Genomic DNA, 19,906 nt, shown 5'->3' with positions numbered 1-19,906 from the left:
AAATCAGGAAAAAAATAAATAAATAACAGCAAAAACTCCTATAATGCCCCGTGTTGTTCATGCAGAGCAGTGTTTTTCTGAGAGGCCGTGCTCCTAGGAGCAAGGCACTGAGCAGGGTGCCTCCCATGGCAGGAGACATGACAGGGGAGCAACACGGGTTAAGTTCGGAGCAGGAACCAGGGGAGTTGTCGTTTTAACACGTTAACACGTTCTACTAGGGAAAAAGCTGGAGTATTTTTAGCATGGCCTAAGTATTTGTCTCTGCACTGTTTTGGCCTTTTTAGGAATTTTTAACTCTGGAAACAAATACAATACCCTTTGCAATAGTGAAACACCACCTATTTTCTTTTATTTTTTGCCACAAAGAAGACTGCAGGTTGTACTTCCAATGACATTAAAGGAGAAACATATACCAGTTGCTTTTGACACAGCTTTCCCCCTTCACAACATCAGGCAGCTCACTTACTCTTTCCCTAATTTCTGACCACGTCCCCCAGCCTTTCCTACTCACACATTTAGCTTTGTCTTCATTATAAAATCCAAACCCGAGCTGTTGGTTGAAGGCATTGTCCCTCTCTCCCCTGTTTCAAACATTGCGTGTGAGCGCAGCAGGAGAGGTCAGGGCAAAACCCTTACCAATTCATCACACACCCTCTGGTCCTGCCCCCCACACAGCCCCAAAACGCCATTTCCAGGGTGCGTCAGAGGGAGAAGCATCTCATGACAGACATTTGTTTCATCCCATGAAGAACCTGCTGCTGAATGATCCCCTGTGGCATGCTGTGCCATGGGGAGAGCCCAACAAGCCAGAGGCAGACTGGAAGGAGGAGGTGGAGTTCAAACACGAGTGCAACAACAAGAACTGACACAAGGCAAGTCTGAGCACCAAGAGGTGAATCGCATGCAGTGAGGGAGGGATGCTCCCCCTCTCTTATTTCTATTCCGTTTCAAATACTAGCCCCTTCCTCCTCCCCTCTGCCTGGCACTAGCATAAGCATGCAACACGGTCGTAAGGAACAGAGGTCTGACAGTGCCGCAGTCAGCGTGCCCAGGGACTGGCGATGCCCGGGGCGTACCCACGAGTCACTCAGGAAAATGAGGCTCTTGAAAGGATAAGGGTGAGAGAGGCTCCTGCGGCTGCCAGAAGGAGACTGTGGTCGGTCGGCTGCTGCCAGCTGAAGGGAGAGGAGAACAAGCCTTTTGTTTGTCCCGGTTCTTCTCTTCCTCCTCTTCAGAGGCTGCCATTTCCACTGCTTCTGGAGTGGGGGAGGAGATGGGGCATGGGGCTGCTGCGGGCAGCTCGGGTTCATCTCTCAGGCAGCAGCACGAAGAAGATCGCCTTGAGGAAGTGCCCAAAGCTGCAAACAGCAGCCACGAGCCAGTGGGAGCGAAGGCTGGGGTCAGTATTCACAACACACTTCGTGATGTCTGCCTAAGGAAGAGGGAGCAGAGATCATCAGAGATGCCCAGAACTGTGTCAGCCACCAAACAGACACTCCCACACCAACACGGTGCTTTGCACCACTTTGCCACACAATGAACAGCCACAGCCACTTGCCCTGATAACTTCTAAGCACAGCAGGTTACTAGATCAGGCTCGAGAGCTCTATGAAAGGCACTTCCTTCATCCTACATCAACAAGGCAAAGTGTCCGTTTCTCGGCCATGCCTGGGGAAAGAAATACTACAGGTATATTGTCAAGCATTTTCCATTCTCAGTAATGAAATAAAAGAAACTTTCCTCCCCTTTTCAAAAAAGATAGAAAGCCTTGGCAATAGCAGCACTCTCATCCTTTTCTGTAAAGCAAGATGCTTCCCGGAGGTTGTCCTGTTTAATATCAGCTCAAGTTGCTTGCACTTTTTCTCTTGCCTTAATGTTTTATTTGGAACTCATTCAAGTAAGCCAACCCGCAATTTAAATCTCAAGCAATGCAAGCTTTGTTTGTGGAAATGTGTCTGCTGGCAGAGATGCCTCCCCAACACATGGGCCAGATTTAAAGATCGTTTGGGCATCTGGTTTCAAGTATTAACAGGAATGGAAGCTGGCCTGCAAGGAACAAAGAACAACAACCCAGCAAATCATGAAGACATGATCTCGAATGGCATTGGGAGGAGAAGGTATAAAATATCTGGAAGGAAAAGTGAACAGGACAGAGGTAAATAGAAAATCACATCCTTCCAACCCAACCCATTCTGTGATTCTCTTATTCTATAATCAGAAAGCAGGAGGGGGGACTGAAGGGACACATCCCTGTATCCAGTTACTGAATACAGCTGCATTGATTCCACTGTCTTCTACAGACTGAAGTCTGCTGCCAGCAGCCTCACCGGCCATCCACACAGTGCCGGTGGTTCCTCTCTCACAGGAAAGCCTGAGGGGCTGGCACGCTGCATCACTACACTGCTGCTCTCCGGGGAGCGTTCAGAGACACCGAGGTCCCAAATACCTGATGAGCAGAGACTGCAGGAGGAATGAATACAGGCAGTCACAGATGGGACAAACAGGAGGACAGGAGGAAGCCGAATCAGCACAAGGGGTGTTCCCAAAGGTGAACAACAAGGTGCAGAAATGCTGCTGCCTGCAGCTATAAAAGCACAGGCAAACATCGCAAGCAGCCGTGCCAGCGCACAGCAGAAGATGCTGCAATGTAGCGCGAGTGGTTACAGGTATTTTACCTGTATCGTGGTGGAAAGTAAAATGGGTCTGCCTAAACTTTTCAGTGACAGCTTAGCAAACTTGCCATGCTTTGCCTGAACAGATTCAGCCTGGATCAGGGTCTGGAACGGTGTTAAATTTAAAACACAGCTGTGCCAAGCTGCCTCTTCCGTCAGAAAGACAGGTCCCTGTGCCTGCCTGAGCATGTATCCAGATGTCAGCGCAGCTGATTGCTCTCCACGAACTGAATGGCTCCTGGCTTTAGTGCCTCAAGTCTTCTGCAAAACCAGGTAGGCACACCTGGTGGGTGACAGCCACTGGGATGCGAAAGTGCGACCCCCTTGAAGCTGTGACATGCCTGCCAAAGGCAAGGACCTCACTGGGGCTAGCCACGAGGAGCTGCAGTCAGAAGCACTTACAAGCCCGTGTGGTGCTTGCTTAGATAAACAAAATAGCTCAGCTGTTTAACAATTGCCTCGGCTATTGTGATCCAAATAAAGTACGCCAGATAAGGCACTGGAACTGAAAATTTCAAAGCTTCTCGATTAAATAGGTCTTTCAGTCTTGTGAGGCACCGATAAGCTGTTGTAGTGACAGTTTGATCTTTGCCTGTTAATTATTCATTGAACAAGTTTGAGTCTCAAGCTCAGAAAACATACATAACAGCTGCTAAATCTTCCTGTTCTACTGTAAAGCCACTGCCAAAGCTGCACACTCTCCCCAGGAAGAGGTGATACCTCCAGGGGTAAACGTTTCCTGTTTCTCCTAAGAGGTTTCGCGTTTGTTTTGTGTTGGGCTGTGGCAGGTGAAGGCTTTCTCCACCCTACAAAACAGAAGCACGAGGCTAGGGATTCCTGGAACGGAGGCGTGTGGGAAACTACTGCTGAGCGGGGACTTCCAAACACCTTCCCAAGGTCTCTGCAGTGGCTTTCCCGAAACAGCTCAGAGCGTGGTGGTTCCTCTTGGCGTGGTTCCTCTTGGCATGGTTCCTGAGCTGATGTATAAGAGGTAGGGGCCCTGTGCACAGGGGAAACACGGACTCCAGGCCAAGACAAACTAACAACCAGCTAGGTCAGGTGCCAAACGAAAGGGTCTCCAGTACACAGCCATTTCATCTGGCCCATTTGTGAACCCAGGCTGGGCAATTTCACACCGCAGTGCCTAGATCAAGGGAAACTCAGCACATGGGAAACACTCAGGGACATGGGAACACTCAGGGAAACACGGCACATGATGGAAAAAGGATTTGGAGCCTTCCCCCAGGCTGAAGGAACCATGTGTTTCTAGAGGGAAGATATCTCCTTTCCGCAGCCCAAAGTTGTTGATAAGGCTGCAATCAGCACAGCCCAGCGTGCTTTTACAGTCATTTTGTCCAAGCGGGGGCAGTGACATTGGCTTCCCTTTCCTAGAGCCAGAGCCTGAGAGTGAGCAGCGTAGCTTCAAGGAAAATGTAATGGCCATGTGAAGAGGAATGATTGGCACAAGCAGCTAGCAGTGGACAGGGCTTATCTCCCCAGATGGCGAGAAGCAGCTCTGGTCAGGGGGTGGGTTTTGTGCCTTGTTTGCTATGCAACAAACTTTCTAAAAATATCCATTTGGAACTATCAAAACACTTTGTTTAGAAGTCTAATAAAGCCAAACAAAAATTAAAACAAGATGTTAACTTACAAGAACGTGTATGGTTTACCAAAACAAAGAAACAAGTTAGCTGGAGACTAGGAGGAGACACATTCCTGTGCAACATTCCAATTTTAACGAAACTTTTTTTTTTTTCCAAAGGAAAAAGTTGTTTCAGAGAAAACATTTCAACCAGCCCCAGAAGGTACCCTGTTAAAGTAAGCCCCACCAATGATGTTGAGGCATGGATTTCATATGTAGGAACAGCGGTCCTTGACGAATTGCTTTCTCAGGTATCTCTGCAGTATCTTAGCACAATTATGTGTGCAGATGCAAAATGAAACAAATCGGGGCATGAAAATCAATGGTTCCTCTTCAGTCCAACCAATCAGTTCCTCAGCCCAGCTGGCCCCAAAGAGACATAGCTTTAGAAAGGGCAGGGATGACTGAAGGTGGCAATGACCCTTAGGAAATGCAAGGGATCCAAAATCAGAACACTGCCTACTTGTCCAGTTGCCCTCCATCAGACAGGTGCCTTCACCCCTGGAGAAGCCAGGTCATTGGGATGACTATAGGCACGCTTGGGAACTCTCAGCACAGAGGAGCAATGCTCAGTTTGGAAAAAGATCCCCTCTCTGGGCCAGAGATGGGTGAGGAGCCTGCCCCTTTCCTGGCAGCTCAGGAATAAATGTCACCTCTCGGGAAGGAAGGACTGTGCCATTGCAGCTCAGCCTGGAAGGAGTGCATGCCTTGGGAACAAGATGTCTCCTGAGCTCTGTGGTGTCACATGGGAACATTTAACTCCAGACAGCATCTGCCAGGCAGTACCAAAGGGATTTTGGCTGTATCTTTCCAAGAAGTGTCTATATCCCTGCCAGACTGGCACAGAGACCCAGAGAGAGACGTACATCGCCCAGCTTCCAACCCTGACCCTAGCTGACCACTCGTCTCAGGCTTCTGGGGAGCTCACTAGAAAGGCATCTGGCTATTCCACAGCACCTAAATAAAGCTCTTGCTTTAACCAGTGCTCCACTGCAGTGCATTTTATTTCCCATGGGTTATAGAGAGAGCCAAAGAAATCAGATGGGTATAGCCAACTGGTGCTTGTACCACGCTCCAACACAACACTGTGCCATAACCACAGTTTCAGGGAAGGTCAGTGAAAGCCACAAGCCCTCCCACTGCCAGCCCTATCGATGAGTGTTAGCAGTGCCCTTCAAAGCATAAGTGCACTACAGCTTGAGCTACATCAGAAGTTACTCACAGAGCACCACCAGGTCAGGGAATGGCACAAACTACCAGATTTTAATAACCCTCTAAATTTCCTCATGGTGGCAAGTTACATTAGTATATAATCTTTGACTTGGGGAACTGTGGGGCAGGTGGAATGGGAAATAAACTGGCAGGCCTCATTTATTCAGTTTCAAGAAAACAGCTGCCCAAGATGATGGCTCCTATTTGCAGTCTCCAACTACAACTGGCTGGCAGCTCCAGACAAGTTTGAGACAGGAACTGAACAGCAGTGGGTTGGGATTGAATTAGTCCAGCACAGACACGCAGGAGGCTGAGGACCAGAACAGCAGGTGCTGTCACAGACAGGACCAGGAGGCAGTGACAGAGCTCTATGGAGCCTAGCACAGGTGTAGGACAGTGGTGGCCACGGGGCCATGGCAGAATCTCACTCAGTGTTTTTCTGCATAAAGCTGTAGCGGGGGCACTCTCACTTCCTTTAACCGGGTTTATTTTCTGGTGTGCATGTGTGGAAGCAAAGACCATACAGCCTCTCTTACCCAGCCTCCTCGCCTTTTCAGCCATGTCACCAAGGTCTTGCGGACGAACTCTCCCAGGCAGTCGACGATAGTGTGAACCATGGCTGGCTGTGCATGCCGCACACAGTCCACCGCCAGCCCCGCCGCCACCGCGTAGAGAGACACCACCTTGCCCCATGTTATGCCTAGGAAAAGAAGAGAGGTCATCCAGCTTCACACATGTGCACGCCACTCGGTCTTGAAAAATCGAAGGGAAAGCCCTCCTTCATTACACGTGCCCACTCTGCATGCACGTGGCTCCGTGTCCAGGCACATCCACAGTTCTGCATGCTCTCCCATGAGTTTTTCCATGAAAAGAAAAACCGGGAGACTGGCCTTAGGCAAAACTCCCCCCCTAGAGCTGCAGAAGGAAGTGGTCTGACTTGGACATATGCCTCTCAGCACTGGGCGTGCAGCTTTGGAGCAAGCAGCCCAGCGCTATCACTGATGCAGGGAAGATGCGCACTGCAGTGGTTGACATTGCCATTAACTCTCAGCCATGTACATGCTGCAGAGGAGGCAATCAGATTCAAAAAGTTTGAGCAACCTGTTTGTTTTTTTTACCAGCATGGCTCCTAATCAGCCTTAACACAAAAGTATTCCTGCTTTTTTTCTAGCTCAGAGGAGCCTGTTCCAATGTGACAGGAAAAGCATGTAAGAGATGAGCATCCACACAGTCAGTTCTACCGTGACACAAGAACAAAAGCGGGAGGCAAAGCTACAGAGAGGAGGAGGTTGGGGTGCTCTGAGAGGCTAGGGGCCTCTCTCAGCCTCCACCAACAACCAGGCAACTTCAAGAGTTTGGGTCCCCTGCCTGCAATATTTAACACCACATATCCCATCCCACTGAGAGCAGTGCAGGGATGGGAGTGTCTGTCAGTCATCTAATTTCCCCTAAAGCAGAGCCTCCTACCAGGCTGACCTGCCATCGGTGAGTGCTCTGTGGAGGTTGGCCCAGCAGCAGCCATCTTCCTGTTCATGCTGAAGAAACAAGCTCAAGCCCAGCTCTGGGCACCAGCCAGCCTCCCTGGGGCTCCCCTGCACTTTGCCAGCGCCACTGGGTATAATCCTCCGTGCTCACACACTGCAGCCAGCAGTCCCTGATAAGACTTTTGTCAGGACCAGTGACCTGGAAATGCAACCCTTCTGCATGCATGGAGAAGAACTACCAGTACTACGTGGGTTTCCTTTGGCTCTGCTGGGAAGTTTACTACCCCCCTTAATTTATGATCTGGAATACAGTATTTGACAAGCATTTTGGGAAGTATTTTACAGTGAGAGATCTCTGCGGAGCCTTTCCAAGGTCTGTCCCAAATGTAGACAGAGGCCAGGTGAAGTTTTAGTTGTTTAAAAAAAAACAAAATCATTCTTGCGGGGTTGCAACAAGAAAGAAAACAGGTATGAGGGAGAAAAGGCAGATAGTTGTTTAGCCACTAGATCTAGGCACCAGAAGGGGTTAAACACATGATCGAGAAACTGGTTGTGCTCAGCAATCTATCAGCTAAGAAAGCCTTGAATATAATTTAAATTTAAAAGACCCTTCCTCTTTCCTCTATTGCCGTCCCAGACCCCCAGGCATCCTGAACATCTCTCTAGGATGGGACCTGAAAGTCCTGGTGTCTGCTCACACTGCAGCAGAGCACATCTCTTTAACATACGTGCAGGTGTGAGAGCATTTCTGGGGTTCTTCCACTTGATGCCTCAAAAGCGACATTCACAGTAACACTTTTAGGAATTACTTTTTTATTAGTAAAAATGTGCAAAACTTTACAGAGAAACTGTTCAAATATCAGCCATAGGAATGGCTTGTTAGACTGGAGAAAATCCATTTACTGTTCCAAAAAAAAGCCATTTTTCTACTGATGACTGATGCAAGATCAAAATCTTCAGCAGATCCTTTTGCAAGGCACTGTAACAACAATAACCCCGCAGTAGGTCAGAGTCTGCTGTGATCCTCTGTCCTTCACCAGCACTATCCACGGGATCAGAGGAAGTTATTAATGTAGCTAAATTGGCTGTTATTTGTATTCTGATTTTATTTTCTGAGTCAGCTCTGCAGGTCCCCTCCCCAGAGCTGTCACTCAGGAAGTTCACTGCCTGTGTGGTATTCACACTATTTATCTCTCTTTCTCACATTGTGTGTCACCATGACAGCCAGCAAAACAAGCCAGGAAGAGGCTATAAAACCACATGAGAAAACACGAGGCTGAGGGTTTCTTCTAGCAAGGCAGAGGCTGTCCTGAGGCATGCCAGTACCTCTCCACCCAAAGAAAAAGGCTTTAGGAGGTTACCTGTCACCATCCATGACCTCCCGGACCAGCATCTCAGCTGGCTTATAACCAGTTTTATGTCAGCCTCTTATTGCCATCCTCTGTCCCCACAGAAATGTGGCTCCTTTCATTTTGAGTTACATGAACTCAAGTTACCCAAAATTGCAGGGAGGAGTTCAGTGGCTTATTCCCAAGCTTTTACTGACACTCCTCACTCCTAAATATCTAAAGCAAGTGCACTCATTTTGGGACATTTACACAGCAGTAACCAAGACTAGAGCTCTGGTGACCCCAGTAGAGAAAGGTAGCTTTAACTTCATTTTAAACCCAACTATCTAACGGGAAAAAAAAAGTCCTTCCACACCCTAAGAAAGATGTATTAGACCTCTGATTTCCCTAATACCCAGCAAACCAGCTTGCTCTATGGACATGTTGGTCCAGCTACCTCCTTCCGAGGAGGATAGAAGGAAAGCCCCTTCAGCTCTTGTGTTTTCTGTCAAGGTTGCTACATAGTGGTGTAGGGTGATGAATTCTTGGATTCTTGATATTTCTCAACAAGGGCCTGCACGAGGCGAATCCCCCTCAGCACACGGATGGAGCACCCTCTCCTTTCACACAGAGGCACCCCCTGCCTCAGGAGGGCTCCAGCGGCCTGCAGCCCCAGGAGCAGCCCACAGCAGGCCCTGACCTGCGCTCCCGCAGGACTCCAGCTTCATCTGCTCTTCTCTCAAGGACTGCCTTGTCGGTGGCACCGTGTGGAGTCGTATCTGGCCAGTGCCTGAGCAAGGAGCGTTGCCTTGCTCCAAATTCCTCAGAAGGCCTGGCTGCCATCCACAGGGGCTGCTCGTCCCCAGGTGCTGCTGAGGGACAAGCGATTCGCATCTCCCTGCTGTGTGTGAGAGAGTGGAAAAGCAGTCCTGAACAGAGCAATTAAAACTGGCCCTAAAACTTCTGTCCACAGTGGTGGAACAAAAGGATGCAGAACATGTGAAAAGACGCTTAGAAGGAATCTTTAAAAATAAGAAATACAAGTCGCAGACTCAAGGCCAGCCGTGGAGCTGGAGGCATGTAAACACTGGCGAGCCCAGGGGAAAATGAATTAGCAGGAAAGAACTGCTCTTGAAACTGTTCCCACTGTGTTTCAGCTTGTCTGCCCCAGGGGGAGCACAAAGAGCCATGAGACACAACTGTGCAGTCTCCAAGCACCATGCTATCCAAGGTTACCCAAATAAATTTCCCTCTGCTCCACTCAGCATCAAAGTCTAACTTGCAAATCAGGCCTAAGAGTAATATGATCAAGTGCTACATTTCAACAGCTGGGAGAATACAGTCAGACGCAATATACTTCCCTCTGGTGAAGAGAACGATGCCAAGAGGGATGTGCACAAGGCAGGAAGCTCATCTCATAAAGCCTAAGTGATGTGGCAGCAGTGAGATGCTGCAGGGGAAAGCGTTTTCTCATGACAACCCGTTAACCACACATCCCTGTTCCTCATTGTACAGGGTTCACTTCAGCCAAAGCACTCTTGATTGAAAACTTACCAGCACCCATATAAAACCAGGACAAGACCTCTTTTAGAGAGCCCTCATGCCTAGCAGTGCTTACTGACTGGGAAACCGTTTCCTTTAGGAAAGGAAAATGCATCTCCCTTTTCTTCTTCTGTCCTTCCACCAAGTGACCCCTTCCTTCAGGGATTTATTTAAGCAGTTATTGTAAATGCCAGCTCAGCCAGGCCCCAGTCCAAAACCCGTTAAAGTCAGTGGAAAATCTCCTGCTGGCTCCAGAGCAGCTTTGGACCACCCAGCAGAACCAGCTGTACTGTCCCCGAAGATGAGTGAGGCTCTGAGTGTGCTCAGAGGGGATTAACTCGTGAAGTGATGCTACTGCAGATCCCTCAACATCCAAAACAGGTCAGGGCTCTGCCATGCCAGGCTCTGCACAGACAGGCTCTCCTTGACTTGGATAACTAACAGCTTGTTAGAAACAGGGAAAGAAAATACAGCTTGAACGTTACCACGCTCTGTGACCTGCTCACTTTCTGCCTATAGTCTCAGCTGTTAATCTTGCTGTAACTGGGATTTGAGCTGTCCGTGCTACACCAGAGGAAAGACAAAACTGAGATCAGTGGAACAGACAATGCTGTAAAGTTGACTACGGCACAAGCACCCATGCAGAGGCATCAACCAGGGAGCCAAATGTCCTCAGTCTTCCCTTCTTGAGATGTCCACCCAAGGCTTCTACTTTGTCCAGATGCGTAGACAGTGGGGATAGCACGTAAGCACTGCCAGAGGAGCAGTGTGAAGATTTGAAACTTCTCCAGCAAGACAGGGTCAAAATCCCCCACTCCCTTGCTGGATAGGCATTGCATGTTACTAATGGGGCTCTCCAGACTGTCTAGGCCTGGCAGTGTCAGACTGTGGCTGTCTTCTTAATAAACTGGACAGTGAAAAACAGGGTCAGATGCTTTAGCCATTGGTAATTGGCTTGAAAATTCAGACTGTATTGAGCTCTCTGGTTTTCTTTGCTTGGTAAGAGCCTCTTTCCTCTGAACTATGAAAAAAAAAAAAAGGAATGAATGTCTGGCTGCCACAGCCAACTCTGATTTGCTGGATTTAGCATTAAATGTTAAGTCTTGAGACTGCAACTAGGACTCAGGAATGTTAAAATCAGCAAACTATTCCCCCTCTGCCACCCAGCAGCAAGAGAAATTACAATAATTAATTGATAAAAGTGATTGAACACACAACCCCCGCTTCATACTCGCAAGTTTTCTTGCTAGTTGGTATGAGGCAGAGACGGGAAAGAGGAGAAAACAGATGACACAGAGCACCAGGGAGGTTTGAACCCATTTCCTGCACAGCCAACCGTCTGCCAGCAATTTATGCAGAACGGTGTCCCCAGACAAGGGGCAGCACTGGCTGCAGAGCTTTAGTCTTCATGTCTAAAATGCTTCCAATGTCTCTGGTATTGCCAGCCTCAAAGAGCTGAGTCTGGATCCCATTGTCACCTTCCTGAAAACCCCATGGTTAAAGCCAAGAGTTAAAATTTCTAGCTTTACTTTCAACAAAAAACATTTTACAGCACTCAAAATTTTCACCCAGCTCCTGAGCTGGGAACTTGAAGAGCAAAAAACGCAGCTCTTGATGTGTCTGTCAATACATGCTGGCAAGGGCACGGCTCCCAGAAGCCAGCAGGGATTTCTCCCCAGCATCATGTTTATGCAGCACAGCAGCACACACAGTCTGCACCACCTGTACCCATTCAGCTTTCTGGCTTAATTCCCTCTGTCACTTGGGCTGTTGCAGTCAGCGATACTCATCTAAGACGATAAACTACTTACTTGCACTGCAAACACCCAAGCCTGCAAACCTGACCTCTGTTTTTTCTGTAAGCCTTGATGTAAATAAAGCTCAGCGCTGAAAGGACAAGACAGGGCACATGTACTTGGAGCACAGCCACACTCAGACGTTCCTGCTGTGTTTGCCCGGCTCTTGCTTTCTGAGCCCACACTGCCTACCAGGCCAGGCTAGTGCAAAGGCAACCTGCATTCCAGGAAGGCTCTGAAAGGACGCTGAGGGCTACACTAGCTACAAAATCCAAATCTATCCATTTCTTATGACACAGTTTCCATTTCCCTGATCCGGGGAGTAAATCTGCCTTGCTAAACCTGACGGGAGCCCAGCTTTAGCATTCCCTCTCAGATCTCTGTTGCCATCTGTTGCTGTTCCGGAGAGGATCTGAGCTCTGCATCACAACACACTTCAGATCTGAAGTCCAGGATGTCAGCACAGGGCTTCTCTGGTGTGTCAGTGGCTCCCGTGCAGTTTATGCACCTAAAAAGGTATAGCTGACTGTGAAGATAAAAAGGTTTTGAGCATGGAAGCCTGCTTGGAAGTACAGCAGAAACTGTTTTCAGGGGAGGCCAAGGCTCCCTCGCAGGAACGCAGCACGGAGTGTAGTTTTGCTTTTGTCAGTAACCTCCAGGAGCAAACAGAAGCAGAACACTCATGCCTAGGCAACAGGAAAGCTCAGACCACCTGCTTGTGGGGAACAGCTAGCCACGAGGACCAAGGTCCCGTCTCTGGCTCTGAGGAAGGCGAAGCAGCAACTGAAAGCAGCAGGCTCCATTGCAGCTCTGGCTATTGCTGAGGGAAAGGAAGCCAGGAAGAGGGGAACTCCCTTGTGATGAGCTGGTTCTGGCTCTAACAGCAGCAGCATGAGCTGGAACAAGGGAGACTCCCACGTAATGAATCTTCTCTGGCTGCCAGTGGTGAGCGAAGCAGCTTGGAATGAGTGACATCCCTGTGCAATGAGGTAACACCACCTCCTCAGGAGGAAGGGCAGGAGATGGCTTCTCGAATGAATGAGAACCTGCCAGAAGGATGTACAAAATAGGGCATTTCCTTGCCAGAACAACAGAGCACAGAGGAGCCCTCATTAAATCATTACAGCAGGGCAGGCTGCCAAACTGCCCGCAGCTCTTTCAGAAAGCAGGCCCCACCTTGCAGGCCATCCCAGAAACATGCCTTCTCTGAGAGAGGCAGCCCCATACCGTCCCTTTCTGCCCCAGCCCTGTCCGTGTATCCGTCTGTGCGCGGTACCTGCGGTGAAAATCTGCGCCGCTACAGCCAGGAAGGCGTCCGTCACCACCGTCTCCGAGTGCAGCGAGATATTCAGCTGGCGGGCGATATTCCGGTAGACGTTGGGGCGAATGTATTCCAGCTCATCTCCTGTAAGCAAGCAGTCAGGAGTCAACACACAGGGCACTAGGTCCATGCCAGAATTACAGCTGGGGTCATCTCTTGTGTCCCTCTGGCCAGAGACAGAGCCCCAGCTCCACCTTGCTTTAAACAGGCAGCAGAGTTCTTAGGGTCATTTAGAGGCAACCCCCTGCATCTCCTCCCTTCTTCCCTAATACCCTTTGTGCCCGGGACACCTAAAGGGAGTGGTACCAGTGGCGTGGCTGCAGCAATCCCTGATACAAATGATGTTCCCAGGCTGGCTGTCAAAGTCAGAACCCAGCGAGTGTCTGCCTTTACCCCACTACAGGAGACAGGCCTGAGAGAAACAAAGCCATCCCAATTATTTTTTCAGAAGTGAGAAGGAGGCATGTCCACCTGCGTAAGCTTTTCACAGTTACGCCCTTCCTCAGCCTGTACAAAAATGCCTTATGATGAGAGTGACTCAAGAATGCTGGAGGCTGATGAGAGCCAAGAATCCACCCAGAGCCACACAACATGAAGTGAGCAAAGAGAAGCCCAGCTCAGCTTCTTTGTGCTACCACAGGCAGAGAGCATTGACCTGCAGTTCCTTCTCTCCTCCAAAGGGATCCTTTGCTTGCCTGGCTCCTCAGCAGCAAGGTTCCTGACACAGACAGAGGATGTGCTTTCAGCTCCAGGTTGTTTTTTCCCCCAGCTGAGAAATGGTTGAAGGTGTTACCTCTCATGGCTATTTAACAAGTGTGGCCGAGATGCTGTGGGAGCATTACACGATGCAAATACTGCAGGGGACTGAGGCTCTGTGTGTGTGGAGGTTCCTATTTGGCGATCTAGATTGAAAAGGATACTCCTCGTCCTTCTGCATGGGCATGCCCTGGAGCACCCAGGGGAAGAGGAGAGCTGTCACAGCCCCCTGCCATTCCCCTGCAGCACCCAGGTGGCCTGTCCCAGCCAGAGGGCAGCAGGTTCCCCTGAAAATTTCACTGCGTGGGAGCTGAAAAGGAAAGACATCACCACCACCAGGGGCTTGCTCCAGAGGCATTCGCTGCTCAACCTGAATTCATTTAACCGGTCACTGGCGCTCAGCCCGGCATGGGCAAAGCCCGGCTTCGGAGAAGTCCACAAAGGAACTGTGCCGGCCCTTTGTGCCCATGGGATTGTTGCACACAATCTGATCGCGAGAGGAAACCCTGCACATGTGTGGCCAGCCCTGATAAGACGAACCATTCGACAGCTGTTCTCGCCCCGCAGGGAGCACGCAGGCTTCCCTGTGGCTGCAAGAAGCCTTGCCCTGAGCCCAGCGGGGTGGATGGGGAGCGGGACAGGCTGGGATCAGCACTTGGTAGCCTGCCACTGTGAGAGCTTTTAACAAGCAGTGACTGGAGGACTGAGATGAGATCAGGGCCCCTTTGGGTTGGAAGCACACAGCCCTGCCCCACAGCGATACACAGAGCAGTGGGGGAAGGAAAATGTGCGGCAAAGAAGTCCCAGGATCACTGCTGGTATCCTTCAGGGTCTGTTAACTGACTGGCTGCACAATTTGTGACATTTAGAGCAATTTCTGTGCTTCTCCTCCTTCCTGCAGCAATCTTGGAAGAGCAAGCAGGGCAGCAGCAGCAGTTTCCACATGCAGGAGCTCAGTTCAGAGGAGAAAAGGCACTTGTCTGGGTTTTGCCCACAGGAGAGAGGAGTTCGGATAAACCAGACCTACGCCACATGTGGTGGGTGGCTCTGAGGTGTCTCATTTGGCCATACCATTAGGTTTTACCACACATGATCAGTTAATTGCACTGGCCAGTTGCTAAGCCTCACTGAGCTGATGCTGCCCAAGACTTTGCAGCTGCACAGCCTGTGGCCAGCACCTCTGTTGGCCCACCAGCCAGTTCACTGGGCCCTGCTGCCTTGCCATGTACAAGAGGAGTAGGAAATCCCTTGACTTCTCATCTCCACAGGCTTCTCAGCACTAGCACAAAGCAAAAACTGCTCTGTCCAGTAAGCAGCCGCAGCCTACAGCTCCTGGTAGGAGCCAGATACCACATGGCCTTGCACTGGCTATGGCCACAAAGGGAAAAGGAAGGGACAGCCATGTGGCAGGTGGCGTTTTTGAACAAACAGGGTGGAACGTACTTGTTATCCTAACAAGAAGGACTGTTCCCCTTCTCATTGCATGGGTACTGTGGCTCTCCACAAACAGATTTGCTCAGAGAAGGCGCCAAGTTCCCGGGACCATCAGCCAAATCTTTCCATCTGGACATGAATAAGTAACAGGAGAGTCACCCAGGAGACGCCTTCGGATCCAGTCTGCCACCTGCTTGCCCTTTAGCGTGCTCCTGGCCACCCACAGACCTGCCTGAAAGCAGCCCCCAGCCCAGGCAAAGAACTGGGGGGACAAAAGGGCCACCAGACTGACAGAAGAACACACAAACAAACAAAAATAGAAAAGTCAGCATAGGAGAGGAAAAATTGTAAAAGAATAGTAATAAAAAGGCCACACAGAAGAAGAACAGCTATGCCTTAAAAAGAAATTTGGGATAACATCAAACGGAAGAGGAAAGAAAGAGGAGAAAGTAGAGAAACCAGTCTGGTCCTGAGTTGGTTAGGCCCAGTTAAAGGTTGCTTCACCAGACTTATTTGAACTTTGGTGTAATTAAATCAGATGCAAATGCTAATGGTAGCTTCCAAGTCAGATGTGAACTGATATTCCAGCCTGCAGGCAAAGAGGGATGTTGGAAGCCACTTCCAAGAAGCAGAGTGCTGGGTCTTGCTGAATAAGTAAGGTAAACAACGGCAAATGAAACATGCCATCAACGCACTGTCACTGGAAAGGAGCTTTTGTAAAATCTCCAGTGCACGCAGTCTAAGCAATTACCCCCAAATTAAACAGCCCTGCAGTTAGGCGAGCTGCTGCTGAAGCCCAGGTGTGGAGCCATCAGTGCTCTACCAGACGCCAGGCTGGGTTGCATCATGGCAGCCAAGTCACCAGTGCCTGGAGAAGACACCGCAAGACCTGTTTAAAATGCAAAGCTGACAAAAACTACCGAAAGAACTAAAACTCTTACACAGCTGCAGTCTTGTGCAGATAAAATTGGTTTGCTGTTGGGTTTTGTTGGACTGCATCATACTTTTTAGCTGTCGCAAGTCCTCAGAAAATGCAGCTCTGCAGAACCAGGGTGCTGAGCGATGCCCCAAGGAACTAAGGAAATGCAAGGAACTGTTCAGGGAAGTCACCAAAAGCAAATCCCAGAGCTCACAGCAGAGAACAAAAGCCTCTATATCATCACACAGAAAGCCTCTTGGCACTCTTCAGTCCCAGAAACCACAGGCTCCTTCCTAGTCTGGTCTGAACTGCTCCATGCAGGACTTGCTTCGCACCCGTGCCCGCAGGGACTTACCCAGCCGCAGCAGTATGGTGGACACCTCGGCCAGCTTACCGCCAGGCACTGGCGCATTGCACTCAGGTTTGCTCCAGCTGACACCTGCTCGAACCAGCCTCGAATTTATGTAGTCTCTGCAGAGGGCCTTAGCTTGGGACACAAGCTCCTTGTCAGTGGGAGACCTGTCGAACACCTCCATCACCTCTGCAGCGAAGACTGAGGATCGGCGAAGCACTTCCATCCTCCGCTGCTGCACCCACGCCTCTGCATGCACTCGCTGGGAGGCTGACCCGATGCCTTAGGGTCTGCAGGAGCTGCGTGGCAATGCACAGCTCTCCTGATCCGTCACAGCTTCCAGCAGCTATTCTCAAAAAGCCGGTCTTTCATTTTACCTGACGAATAAGAGCATCTGTAAGTCCTCTAGGGCCACAAAGATGCAAATCAGAAGCCCAAGTATGATACTGTACAGCTAAGCTAAGGTCAGTAGTATCGCGCTTTGAAAAGATCTGTCTCAGTGAATCTCACAGACAAGTGTCCAAGTCTTCTTCCTTCAGCTACTCTGACTTCCACTGGCAGCGTGGCCTGCAGAGGGGCTGCAGTTGTGCACTACCTATGTGTTTTTGCTTTTCCCTTTCAGATTCAGCAGCCCTAGAATTACACTTCAGAGAGACGGGATGGTCAGGACATGGAAACAATTCACAGAATGTGTAGACAACCTCAGCTTGTTTCAATTAAACTGGAAAAAACATGAATCCTAAATACCAGCTACAGTAACCTCAACCAGATGCAGACAGGCATTCCAGCTCAGTAGGTCCGGGATGTTTCTGAAGAAATGGCCCTAATGAATTGCAGGAACATGGGTACGGGAGCATTTCAAAAGTCTTATTAGTCCTTAACTCCAACAGAAGACCAGGTCTTTACCAAGGTCAGTTTTTGGTTCTGCAGCTTTTCTTTCTTTTCCTATTTTTTTAAAGCAACATACATATTACTACTCAAAATACTTTAGCAACAGCAGAGAGAGTGAAACAGAAAGCAGATTCCAAAGAAAGTTTCCAAGTGTGAATGCCTAAAGAGAAAATTTAAAATTTCTTCAGTCACCTGAATTCATCTGTTGATCTTTTTAACCCAGTGCAGCTTTTGAAATCAGTCAGACCAAAGCCTTTATTCAGATGATATTTTAAATCCCCAGTTTTAGACATCAGCGTGCCTTAATGAATTTCCAGCTAAACAAAGCCCATTCCTTTTGTCCTTCTCCACAACAACAAAAATGCATTTACCTCTCACGTTGCGCTTTTTCCCCCTCAGTGATTGCTTTTGGGGTTTGGTCCGTGCTTGCTGGGAGGATGGGGACCAAGGAGCCCTGGACGATGCTCCGAGGCCGCTGTCACAGTGCCGTGCCACCAGGCAGGCAGTGCCACTCAGCCTCCCGGGGCTCCGAGGCCACTGTCACAGTGCGGTGGCACCAGGCGGGCAGTGCCACCTAGCCTCGCACCCTCCTGCACCCGCCGGGAGCCCTGGGGCTTGCCCTGCTGCTTTTAAGGGACCCAGAGGCAGAGGAAAGCTGCTGGCTTTAGCCTTGTAAGGAAGATGAAATAACCAGGAGGTGGGGTTGCTGAACACGCTTTCTCCTCCCCTTGCTTCTCTCTTAAGGAGGTTCGCTGGCAGCCTTGGATGCTCTGCTGAGATGCGAAGACCGGACACCGGAGTCGGTGTTGGCCAGCCACTGGTGGGTCCAAAACCATGGAGGTGTCGAACGGAGAGCTACGACGTGGGGCTACACAAGTGATGCTTACCTTCCCCAGAGCCAGGAGCAGCCGGGTTAAACAAAATCGAAGCGACTTTGCCAGTGGAAAATAGTTTGTCGGGACTGAAATGCTTTGCAGGAACGTGCCCATTTCATTTCATTGTGTTAAAAAATCTAACATACAAAGTTTAAAGAAAACATTCCAACTCGTTCCAACATATTCCAAAGTTATTCTCAACATCAGCTTCTTGCTGCATGACCATTGTATTAATGCCACGATTCTCAGCTTTGTTCCTCTGGGTGTGTGATACCATTTCACCTCAATAGACCGTGTACAAATGTTGGCTTTTTTGTTGCTGTCAATTTGGAACAAAGGAAGTTTCAGAAATAGAAGTTTCCTGCAGAAAAATAGGTCCTACCAGCCCAAACACTAACGTTCCCCAAGAAATACGAAGCTGTAGGCTGATAACTGAGAACATGGCATGTTCACAATGCTTCCTTCCCAAAAGGAGGTCAGAAGCAAGAGGTAACCGCTGCCATCTCTCGCCTGTCGCCTTTGAGAAAAGACAGAGGCACCTCTCGAGGAGCTGATTGCCAAAAACAAGCACAACCTGTACCACTGCCGGTCTCGAAGGAACAACCAGCCTGTATGTAAAACCTTGCTGTATGATGTATCGAGCACCTCGCCTAGCAGGGTCAATTCGACATACATGTATGCAGCAGCAGTTAGCTCAGAACCCCTGCCTTGCCTTGACACGAAGTACCAGAAGTAGTTGCCCAAAGATTCTCTCTGAAGACTGTGTTTTTATCCTCTTGCCTTCCTCAAATTTAAATGTAATCACTACGGACTAAGATCTGTCCCATGAAAATTGAGATCCTGTGCTGCTGTCCGTCCCTAACGCACACCTTTGCAGCAAGCAGCCCATGGTCTCCTGGCAAATCATACTTTTGCCTTTGCAACTCTGATGGTTGAGGGATCATTACAATTATGTCTAAGCCTCCTGTGGCAGCTAACAGCTTGAAGCTGAAGTCTTATTTAAGCTGCTCCTATTCAGCAGAGCTCTGAAACAAAGATGAGTGCTTAAATATCAGGATTGCTTAACTAATGATAATGCTTGCCAGAGCTCTGGCAGACGTGTGAGTGCCATGGAGCCTCCCAGCTCTCCACAATGCCAAACCTGTCCCACATGTTCCCTGCCCGAATGCCACAACATCCTGCACCCCCTCAACTTCCACCTTGCGATGTAAGTCTAAGATAAAAAACTAGAAACACGAAGGCTGTGTATAATAAACCATACTTTGTATCAAAAAATACAAACAAACAAAAAACCCACATCCGTTGCATGCTATTCTACTTTTATTATTTACACACTAAAATATAGCTTCACCCCTCTGTAAGTAATAACACATGAAGCTGCAGCACACGGTGCTTAGCTGACCACAAAGGAGCAGTGTTACAAGCCAAGGAGCTGCCAACACAATGTGAGCTCCTTTTTCCATAGTATGTGTAGGCTACAACATTTAGAGGCTAGACGTATGCTGGAAAATCCCTTGCGGCAAAGGAGTATCAGGAAATGGTTCAGAAACACTCATATCACCCAAAAACACTCTTCCCAGTGGAGGTATTACTGGCATGGCAGTGTTTTGGTCCCAACAGGCTCCAAAGCGTAGCTCCTGCCTATCTGGGATTACATGATCAAAAGGACTTGGAGCACTCAT

At 49.3% G+C, this 19,906-nt stretch overlaps 1 protein-coding gene across 3 annotated transcripts; it reads right to left on the bottom strand.

The window, feature by feature from the left end:
- Positions 1-327: 327 nt before the first annotated feature.
- On the bottom strand, positions 328-18,061 carry BOK (BCL2 family apoptosis regulator BOK). 3 transcript variants are annotated; one of them, XM_040566697.1, is made up of 5 exons: positions 17,721-18,061; positions 16,462-16,835; positions 12,953-13,081; positions 6,063-6,226; positions 328-1,432 (listed from the first exon to the last, which is right to left on the bottom strand). In XM_040566697.1, exons 2-5 carry the CDS (start codon positions 16,682-16,684, stop codon positions 1,307-1,309), a joined length of 642 nt encoding a protein of 213 aa, XP_040422631.1. In that variant the 5' UTR covers positions 16,685-16,835; positions 17,721-18,061; the 3' UTR covers positions 328-1,306. The 3 variants fall into 3 exon arrangements, with proteins under 3 accessions (XP_040422631.1, XP_040422632.1, XP_040422633.1); XM_040566698.1 differs by having other exon boundaries at positions 328-1,668; positions 17,721-18,040; XM_040566699.1 differs by having other exon boundaries at positions 328-1,428; positions 17,721-18,040.
- Positions 18,062-19,906: the final 1,845 nt, after the last annotated feature.

This window comes from Cygnus olor, chromosome 9 (assembly GCF_009769625.2).
Source record: "Cygnus olor isolate bCygOlo1 chromosome 9, bCygOlo1.pri.v2, whole genome shotgun sequence".
Lineage (NCBI taxonomy): Eukaryota > Metazoa > Chordata > Aves > Anseriformes > Anatidae > Cygnus > Cygnus olor.
The sequence above is the reverse complement of the archived record's forward strand: the minus strand, read 5'-3'. Positions and strand labels throughout refer to the sequence as shown.

What these genes read in the sequence shown, in the direction of transcription:
- BOK (XM_040566697.1), bottom strand. Translation starts at nt 16,684, where the DNA reads ATGGAAGTGCTTCGCCGATCCTCAGTCTTCGCTGCAGAGGTGATGGAG. An exon ending in CACCATACTGCTGCGGCTGG is followed by an intron (nt 13,082 to 16,461) that starts GTAAGTCCCTGC and finishes GCTTGCTTACAG; the next exon opens with GAGATGAGCTGGAATACATT. An exon ending in TGAAAAGGCGAGGAGGCTGG is followed by an intron (nt 1,433 to 6,062) that starts GTAAGAGAGGCT and finishes CCTCTTCCTTAG; the next exon opens with GCAGACATCACGAAGTGTGT.